The following is a 10,081-nucleotide window of genomic DNA, read 5'->3' on the forward strand; positions in this document are numbered from 1 at the left end:
CCACAATATGGATTTGAAACTGCCATGCGACACAAACACGCATACGCTCATCCTTGAAGGACCACGGTGTTGTTATGCGAGTAGCGTCAGCCATTTGCTTCCCTAAAGACTATAAAAATGGAAAACAAACAGTTGCTGTTTCCGGTTTTTAAAAATCGTGAGTTTAATTCTTGTCAGGCACGGTCTGATGTCACACTCATGACTCCTTTAGTGACGTCACTCTCTGGCCAATCATCTGTTGATGTTACATTTTGTCGGCTCGGCTCGCTTAGAGCCTCACTCGAGGAGGTGCTAAAAAAGTACCTGCTACCAGGTACTATCCCCTAATGGAAAACCCAAAAAACAGAGTCAAGTTGATTATAGCTGGATAGTGCTAGTGGAAAAGCCCCATAATAGAGCTATTGACTCTGTACCCAGTAATGTTGCACAGTATATTGAACCTAGAACAGTATTGCAATACCCTTCCTTTAAAACCTATACTATGCCTCATATTATAAGTATTGGTGCTTGACCAACAGTTTTTACAGTGCCTAAACATGAAAGCTCCCCCTCCCCACTCCCACTTTGGGCTGCCCCCACACTGCGCTTGAAAAGGATCGGACATTACCACAATACCGCTCAATAAACACGCTCTCTTAGTGTTCCATAGCAATCACACCAGTGCATGTACGCTATTCAAACAAACTGTACTTCAGGGGTCAAATGTGCCCAGGCACACTACAGATTGCCTGTAAGTGTGCTAAGTTGTCATCAAAGCTAAATTCAAATTTAAATACTTTTTTGTTTACTATGTAATTCCATACATATTCTGTCACAGTTTGGATGTCTTCAGTAATAATGTTGAAAATAATAAAAAAGCCACTGAAGAAGAGGGTGTGTTTAAACTTGTGTATTGTAATTGTGCTCAGGGCTATATTTATCTAATTACTTTAAACCCAGCTTTTTCTCAATTTAAAGAGGAAAACAAACCCTAGGCTTTAACTTTGTGCAGGATTATGGTGTATTCCTTTTGACTCGGTATCAGCGATGCAGTGTCTATTAACTTGGCACTTGCTGATCAAGTGATCAGCACTGTTGCTTTAAGAAATGATCCGTTTAGAATGAATGAGGACAGATGTTACAGAAGCAGTGAATACTTACAAGCTCTGTTTATTGTGTTGCTGTACAAATAGTGTCTCTGTTGTCACTGTCAGTGGGCTGCTTTGTGATCTTTGAAGACAGTAGAAAACTCAAGGCTGCAATTGTCACCAGAGCTAGAGCTCTGCGATTGAACTCCCACCACCTCATCTCCTCTCGCATTGATCGGAGTATTAAGAGAGGCTGTATGGCTTGTCGCTCTGTGAATGGGTGAGAGAGAGCCAGAGAGTATAAGGGGGAGGGAGGGAGAGGGACTGTAGCGTAGTCGTATATGTCAGCCTCAGAAGCTGCGTGGGTCGCTCAGCTCCCTCACCCCACTGTTGTTGTGAGAAAAAAAAAAAACGCAGAACAAAGGACACCCCACGCTTTGGAACTCTTACACCTTTTCTGCTTAGCTGTACTATGATCAAACCCTGACGGAATGCTTTTGAAATTAACCATATTAAGGAGCGCAGTAGGCGTTAACTGAGCTGGCACACCGCCAGTGACAGAGGCAAGGAGGAACTGAGGCATCATCCAAAGTCCCTTTCATTTCTGGTCCTGTTTTCCTTGGTTCATCTGCCTCCATTTTCAGAGAGTGGCCACTGCTGATAAGGTTTCAATCCCGTCTCTGAAGGTTTGGTGCGGACATCGCTGTGGCTTATTTGTTGAAGAGGTTGCTGTGGATACTGACTGCAGGGAGGCTGCACGGGAGCCAGAAGCAAGAGTGAACAAGCCGCCTGCTGCAGAGTGCCGCTATGGAGCAAATGAGGCTGAACCAGGCTAAGCAAACATGAGATTTACATCGCACTTTCTGTGAAGGCTTCATCCAGTGTAACAGACTCATCTGCCTACATAGATCCTACTGCACTTCTCATCAGTTCCTTCCAGGATTTTGTGCAGGTTTTGATGGAAGTAGAGGCTCTAAAGGATCAGCCCAACCATATGTGTTAGCATCACAGGTCATGTGATTTCTCATGGATGAAGTGGTGGAGGGTCTATTAGACCCGGGAACATCATCTCCTTTTCTCTGTGACTGCATGAATAGTGACGGCTGAATGAGAAAAAGCAATGCGGGCAACAGTAAGTAGCAGTCAGACCTTTTGCCAGCAAAAAATCCTTCCTTTTGATTTTATCAACATGCAATAAATGTCACAGTATAGATTTCAAATGTAACTTTCAATGAAACAATGAATGAGAAGAGAGAGAAATCCGCCTAGGAGATGTGTTTGCATCACACAAAAGGGGGTGGACAACAAACATGCGCCAAGACTATAAAGTGCCTAGACTTTGATTGAATTAGACCTTCCTTGCCCCTGCACTCCTCCTCCCAGTTTCCCACCCCCATCCCGCTCCACCATCTACACTTGCTGCTGACGCTGCTTCTGTGGGTGTGTATGAACATATGAGTTTTTGTGTGTGGCAGTCAAAGGGCTCTTTCCTCTTCCTGCTGAGCACATGAATGGGAGCAGTGTCAGAGATGGAGGTGCTGATGATTTCTGTGCTTGAAGAGAATCATAGCCAAAGCCTATTGCCAGAGGAGTGTAGATTCTATGACAGCGACTTCCACAAGTGTGAGGTAACTAGCGCCCACTCACAGTGCCAGGCAACAAAAATCCAGTTATATGTGTTCTTTGGGGACTTTGTAAGAATAAAAGAATAATGAATTAGAGGTGGGTGTTGGAGAAAAATGTTAATTTCTGTTATTTTTATTTGCCTGTTGTCAAAATGGGTTGACATTGTCAGAAATGAATAAATATTTTAAAAAATGTATTCCTTGGACATCAGTGTACCACATTTTATGAGCCTTTGTCCTTAATCCTTATTCCAGTATTTTGTAATGACAAAAGCAGCATGACTCATTGTAGGGTAACGGTGTGCACCTGATATTCCCAACATTAGCCCAGTTATGTAGTCTGTGAATGGTACGAAATGGTTATGATGATAACAGTTTAGAATTGTTAGGTCTACAACTAAAGTTTTTTTTCTGCACATTACAAATCGCATTTCCTTTGACAATTATTTTGAAAAATTGACAACATTTTTAGACATATAGGAAAATTATTACTTTATTTTTGCTGTGTTAGACAATAATTTGTTTTCTGCCTTTTTATGTTTCATATGTTGCTGGAAAATGGACAGGTTATTTTAAATGTCATGTGTACAGCATGCATTTATTACAGTGATTCCTAATCAGTCTGATAAATGCAGGCAGGGAGGTTCATAAATACCACCCCACCCCCTTCACCACACACACACACAGTATATTGTGTCATTTTGGATTCAGCTGTCGAGCCCTAAATTCATGTTCGGGTCAGCATATTGTCAGGAGCTTTTGTTGCGTTTGTTCACACTGAGTTTTTTCAGTGCCAGTGCAACTTTTACAAATCATTAAATATTCCTTTACTTGATCACTTGTGAAGTTGTCCAAATACAAAAAGAGTTTAAATTATGAACTAGTCGCTGTAGAACCAATTAAATTGGGTAGTCAAATTAAGCTTTGTTTCTCCACAGGTAATCCTGGTGCAGGTAAACCCAGGTGAGGCCTTCACTATTCGACGAGAGGATGGTCAATTTCAGTGTATCACAGGTAAGAAAGTGTTTCTGATTTTATATGGATATGTTTTTGGTGCGATTCTTGATTTGAATTACTGAATGGTCCAACAGTAAAAGATATGGTGATCACCACATATTCATGCACATACAAATCTTTTTGGGCCCATGTTCATTCAGTGACCCTCTCATGAAAGGAAAAAGATGATATATTTTTCTTTGTGGTGTATTGTGAGAAAATTAAACAAGCTTATATAATGGCATCTATTTGTCCATTTTTAGAGTACACCCTTTCACAAAATTTTAAAGCAATCATTGGTGATCATATGACATGACCATGTATTTTTAGACTTTTTCTAAACTTGTCTTTGATAGGCCAATCCCAACAGTGACAAGACAATAAGGTTTTCTGATCCAATTTTCATTCATGTTTTAGCATTACTTCGTAAATATTAACACAGTGGACTTACCGCATTTAACATACTAGTTCTTGTTCTAGCTAGTTGCTTGGGCAGCAAAATGATGTACATTGTATATTCCGTGGGAAAAGTACTACAGCAAAGCAAATAGGGGTCTAGTGAGACCAGATAACATTTTGTCACTGTTTGAGAGTCGGGGCATTGTAGCAGCAAGACAAATGACTTATTGGTTACACTCTTCAAATGGTTTCTGAAAAGCTCCAAGAAATTTGAGACTTGTTTAAAAATCATAGTATTCTGCTTACTGTCAACTGACATCTGTGGAAAGCTATGAGACTACACAGCAAATAAGGAAAATATCTAGCACAGGACTATATAGTTGAAGTGCTTTTTACAACATTTTTCTGATACTGACGTCTGTTGCAAGAATATGCAAATCAACAAGAGGAAAAATCTATTTGGTATCATTTATTCAGTCATCTATAAGAATTTACTACGAAGTTATGTTTGATGGAAACATTTGATGAATTTGCAATTCCTCCAGTTCTTCCGGGGGGATGCCAAGGCGTTCCCAGGCCAGCCGAGGGACATAGTCCCTACAGCGTGTCCAGGGTCTTCCCCAGGGCCTCCTCCTGGTTGGACATGCCCGGAACTCCTCCCCAGGGAGGCGCCCAGGAGGCATCCGGAACAGATGCCCAAGCCACCTCAGTTGGCTCCTCTCAATGTGGAGGAGCAGCGGCTCTACTCTGAGCTCCTCCCGGGTGACCGTGCCTCCTCACCTTATCTCTAAGGGAGTGCTCGGCCACCCTGCAAAGGAAGCTCATTTCAGCCGCTTATATCCAAGACCTTGTCCCTTCGGTCTTGAATCAAAGCTCATGACCATAGGTGAGAGTAGGAACGTAGATTGGCCGGTAAATCGAGAGCTTCGCCTTTCGGCTCAGCTCCTTCTTCACCACGACGGACCGGTACACTAAGGCCGATGTCTGTCAATCTCGCGGTCCGTCCTCACTCGTGAACAAGATCCCAAGATACTTAAACTCGTCCACCTGAGGCAGGATCTCTCCCCTGGCCTGGAGATGGCAAGCCACCTTTTTCCGGTTGAGAACTATGGCCTTGGACTTGGAGGTGCTGATTCTCATCCCAGCCGCTTCATGCTCAGTTGCAAACCACTCCAACGCACGCTGGAGGTCCTGGCTTGATGGAGCCAACAGGACATCATCATCTGCAAAAAGCATGAGATCTGGTCCCCGAACTGAACTCCCTCTGGCCCCTGGCTGCGTCTAGAAATTTTGTCCATAAAAATAATGAACCGAACTGGTGACAAAGGGCAGTCCTGCCGGAGTCCAACATCCACTGGCAACAGGTCTGACTTACTGCCGGCAATGCGAACCAAGCTCCTACTCCGTTTGTACAGAGACCGGATAGCCCTTAGCAAAGGGCCCCGGACCCCGTTCTCCAGGAGCACATCCCACAGGATGTCATGAGGGACCTGGTCAAATGCCTTCTCCAAGTCCACAAAGCACATGTGAACTGGTTGGGCAAACTCCCATGAACCGCATTGTTCCTCCTGGATCCAAGGTTCGACCACTGGCCGGATCCTCCTCTCCAGCACCCTGGCATAGACCTTCCCAGGGAGGCTGAGCAGTGTGATCCCTCTGTAGTTGGAACACACCCTCCGGTCCCCTTTCTTAAAAAGACAGACCACCACCCCGGTCTGCCAATCCAGGGGTACTGGCCCTGATTTCCACGTGATATTGCACAGGCGTGTCAGCCATGACAGCCCAACAACATCCAGAGACTTGAGGTTTTCAGGGCGGATCTCATCCACCCCCAGTGCTTTGCCACCGAGGAGCTGCCGAACTACCTTAGTGACCTCGGCTTGGGTGATGGATGCATCAGCCTCCAAATCCCCAGCCCCTGCTCCCTTTATGGAAGACGTGTCAGCAGGGTTAAGGAGATCCTCGAAGTATTCCTTCCAGTGTCCAACAATATCCCCAGTCGAGGTCTGCAGCTCCCCACCTCCACTATAAATAGTGTTGGCAGAGCACTGCTTCCCCCTCCTGAGGCGCCGGATGGTTTGCCAGAATCTCTTCGGGGCCGACCGGTAGTCCTTCTCCATGGCCTCACCGAACTCCTCCCGAGTTTTTGCCTCCATCACCGCCTGGGCTGCAGCACGCTTGGTCCGGCGGTACCCGTCAGCTGCCTCAGGAGTCCCACAAACCAACCAGGCTTGGGTGGATTCATTCTTCAGCTTGACGGCATCCCTTACCTCCGGTGTCCACCACCGGGTTCGGGGGTTGCCACCACCACAGGCAACCGAGACCTTATGGCCACAGCTCCTAGCCGCTGCGTTGTCAGTGGAGGTGGAAAACATAGTCCATTCGGACTCAATGTCCCCAGCCTCCTTTGGGATCTGGTTGAAGCTCTCTCGGAGGTGAGAGTTAAAGACCTCTCTCACAGAGGATTTGGCCAAATATTCCCAACAGTCCCTCACAGTACGTTTGGGCCTACCAAGTCTGTCCCGCTTCCACCTCTGCCAGCGGATCCAACTCACCACCAGGTGGTGATCAGTTGACAGCTCTGCCCCTCTCTTCACCCGAGTGTCCGAGACATACGGCCGAAGGTCAGATGACACGACCACAAAGTCAATCATCGACCTCTGGCCTAGGGTGTCCTGGTGTCATGTGCACTGATGGACACCCTTATGCTTGAACATGGTGTTCGTTATGGACAAACTACAAACAACAAAACACCATTCGGGTTCAGATCGGGGAGGCCGTTCCTCCCAATCATGCCCCTCCAGGTTTCACTGTCGCTGCCCACGTGAGCATTGAAGTCCCCCAACAGAATGATGGAGTCCCCAGTAGGAGCACCTTTCAGCACCCCCCCAAGAGACTCCAAAAAGACCGGGTACTCTGCACTGTTGTGCAACAGTGAGAAACCTGTCCCCGACCTGAAGGCGCAGGGAGACGACCCTTTCATTCAGGGGGGAAAACTCCAACACGTGGCGGCTGAGCTGGGGAGCTATGAGCAAGCCTACACAAGCTCGCCACCTCTCGCCGCAAGCAACTCCAGAGTTGAAGAGAGTAAGCCCCTCTCAAGGAGTTGGGTTCCAGAGCCCAGGCTGTGCATGGAGGCGAGCCCGACTATCTCTAGACGGTACCCCTCAATCTCCCGCACAAGCTCATGATCCTTCCTCCCCAGTGAGGTGACATTCCATGTCCCTAGAGCCAGTTTCAGTGTCCAGGGATCGGGTCGTCGAGCTCCCCGCCTTCGACCACTGCCCGGTCCACAGAGCACCGGCCCCTTATGGATCCTCCTACGGGTGTTGGGCCCACAGAAGGGCGGCCTCACGTCACTCTGGGCCCCATGGGGGGAGACCCAGCCAACAGGCGCTCGCCAACGGGTCCCAACCTCAGGTCCCCAGACCATCCAAAAAAAAAAAAAATCTCAAATTTTTTTTTCCTAATTAGCTTTGCTACCTGAATGTCATTTGACATGCTGTTTCCTGTTTAATTTGACAGATGATGAAATGAACTGTGCCTTAATAGACTTCGATAATGTAAACATGCTATAATTACAGTGTGTTGGTAGAGGAGTTAGGGCAGAATGGTGGTGTTTGAGTAAGATGTGTTACACATTTGTATTTGTCGTGATGGCAGTCATTTCCTCTTCTTCAATTGTTGGTGACTGCATTGGCTTTGTGACAGCAACAATGAAGTCTGGCTCTATCACGTTGGTGACATTGTGAACGGAAGACAGCTGGAGTAGTTGTAGGAGGTAGAGCTGTGGGACCATAATTGTAAACGATTATGTTAAAATGTAGTTGCCTGGGAAAACATTGATCTGAAAATGATTTGCTTTGTTTATGGCTTGCTGCACGGACATCCCTCTGTGTATTGACATTTCTGTCAGCTCACAGCCACTTTTTTTCCTCTTGAATGTTTAGTTTTATAAAGAAAAATTAAGGATGTCAGCATTTATGAGTGCTTAATGTTTATCACCTGTCACCTCAGCAAACAGATCTTGACATTTCAGCCTCAATCTAATGACCCATGTATAGATTTGAGTTTACTGCCCCACTGTTGAAAACTGATATTTCTTGTTTGTAGGCTTTGCCCATGCCTTGTGATGTATAAGAATAACAATAGGACAATAGGCCTGTGCAGTAGACCTGAGGCATCCAGGGTTAGTTGACAAAGGAGCAAAGAAGTGTTGCTGCTCAGACAGAAACCCATCATAGACTTTGCTCACGCAGGGGCTCTTCTCCCTTCTCCTACCTAACTGAGCCTCCCATTATGAGCTGAGTAAACCTTCCTAATGGGGAGCGAGCATACATAGTCTCTCCATCAGAAGAGAAACAAAGAGCTGAGAGGTGCCACATAGATCAGTGTGACTGCTACTAACTGGCCTGTCACAGGGTGCACTCATCTCTCTGTGACGTGTATAGAGGGATGACTCACCGCTTGCAGTGCAAGGAGGGAGTGTGTGTGTGTGTGTGTGTCTGTCTGCGTGTCTGTGTGTGTGTGTGTGTGTCTGTGTCTGTGTCTGCCTGCCTGTGTACGTTCAGGCTTGCATGCATGTATGCACATGTGGCTGGTTGGTTTAGTTTGTTCTGTTTACAGCAACTGACTATTCCTGTTCACCAAAGTGTCTGTTGTGCGTATACATCCTTTGTGACAACATTGCAAAGCCAAGAGGATCTAGTTTACACGTATTTATTCTGGTTTCGCTCCATCCCACACCAATTTGTGTATTCAGTTATGTATTTTTAGCATCTGGATGTGCGCAATAGCTGCGTGTTAGCTCAAGCAGTCTGCCTAATAGGAACAGACGGTCTTGTAAAATGTGTTTTATAGGAGGATTTTGCCTTTTTTGATATCTCCTTTGGTTGAGGGTCCTTAAGCGAGGGAGGACAATTACAGTTGCCATTGAGCATTTCCCTACTTGCTATCCTTCTTGCTGAAAGGGGAGTTATGTATGTGAATGGATATGCTCATAGCTTTAACCAGGACCCACAGCACTCTTTGGTTCATCCTGTCTCACTGGCACCAAGCAGCAGACTACCTGATAAGCTTGGTGACTGATGAGTCAAGTCAGCATCAGCACCATTGGGCTGATTAGATCCACTTCTTTATCTGACTGTGGTTCACATCACTTAGGATGAATCAGTCTCAGGCTGGTGGCTGAAAGCACCATCCATTTCCACTGGCTTATTGAGCTTGATTGAGATAGGTTTCACCCACAAAAACCAAGATAGCCATTTTAGCATAACACCAAGAAGATGGTTGTGTGCGTCTGCAGAAAGCACATTGTAATGTTCAGACAATACATTTGCTCGGGTTGTAGCATATGCATATGTAGGCAGTGGACATTACTAGTGTCCACTGCCTTTTCTCTCTCTGTTAGATACTGATTGGTCATCCAGCACATTTATCTATTTATTCCTTATCTCAAATGCCATAACTGTAAAATACCTCATGTCATTTCTAATGGTGCTGCAGATGAGTTTAGCCTGTCTTCTATCAGAGGGACTTGAGGCTGTCATGTCCTCTGTGCCTGAAACTGAGCAGTCAGGACATGGACTGTTGGACATCTTGACATTGTGCTGTGAGAAGGTAATCACCTCTGTGTCTGGTGTGTGTGGCCTGGGAGTTCTTCACAGTATCTTGACAGTTCCTAGCACTGTGCTCTTCTGAACTGAGAGCTCTGATGTTGTTCCTGGGATCTGTTGGAGCCACTCTCCCGGTTTGGGGGTCACAGCCCTGGGGGTGCCAATTACCATGTTGCCTTAACCTTCCACATCTTTTCTAGCTCTTCTCAAGCTTCTCATGTTATTTCTTTCTGATGTTGCTATCACTGGGGATTGCTATATCTACCACTATGGCCTTCTTTTGCTGGTTGTGCACCACTACTATGTCCAGTTGGTTAGCCATCACCAGTTTATCAGTTTGTATCTGGAAGTCCCATAGGATCTTAGCTCAGACATACTC

General features: G+C 45.9%; 1 protein-coding gene across 4 annotated transcripts in view; it reads left to right on the top strand.

The window, feature by feature from the left end:
• fndc3a (fibronectin type III domain containing 3A) overlaps window positions 1-10,081 on the top strand; it is a 44,762-nt gene that overhangs the window by 11,117 nt on the left and 23,564 nt on the right. For all 4 annotated transcript variants that reach the window (XM_026328220.2, XM_026328204.2, XM_026328212.2 and 1 more), the window contains one exon: window positions 3,631-3,706. In XM_026328220.2, the coding sequence (XP_026184005.1) occupies window positions 3,631-3,706 (76 nt within the window). The remainder of the gene's footprint in view (window positions 1-3,630; window positions 3,707-10,081) is intronic.

Source organism: Mastacembelus armatus, chromosome 13 (assembly GCF_900324485.2).
Source record: "Mastacembelus armatus chromosome 13, fMasArm1.2, whole genome shotgun sequence".
In the NCBI taxonomy this organism is placed as follows: Eukaryota; Metazoa; Chordata; class Actinopteri; order Synbranchiformes; family Mastacembelidae; genus Mastacembelus; species Mastacembelus armatus.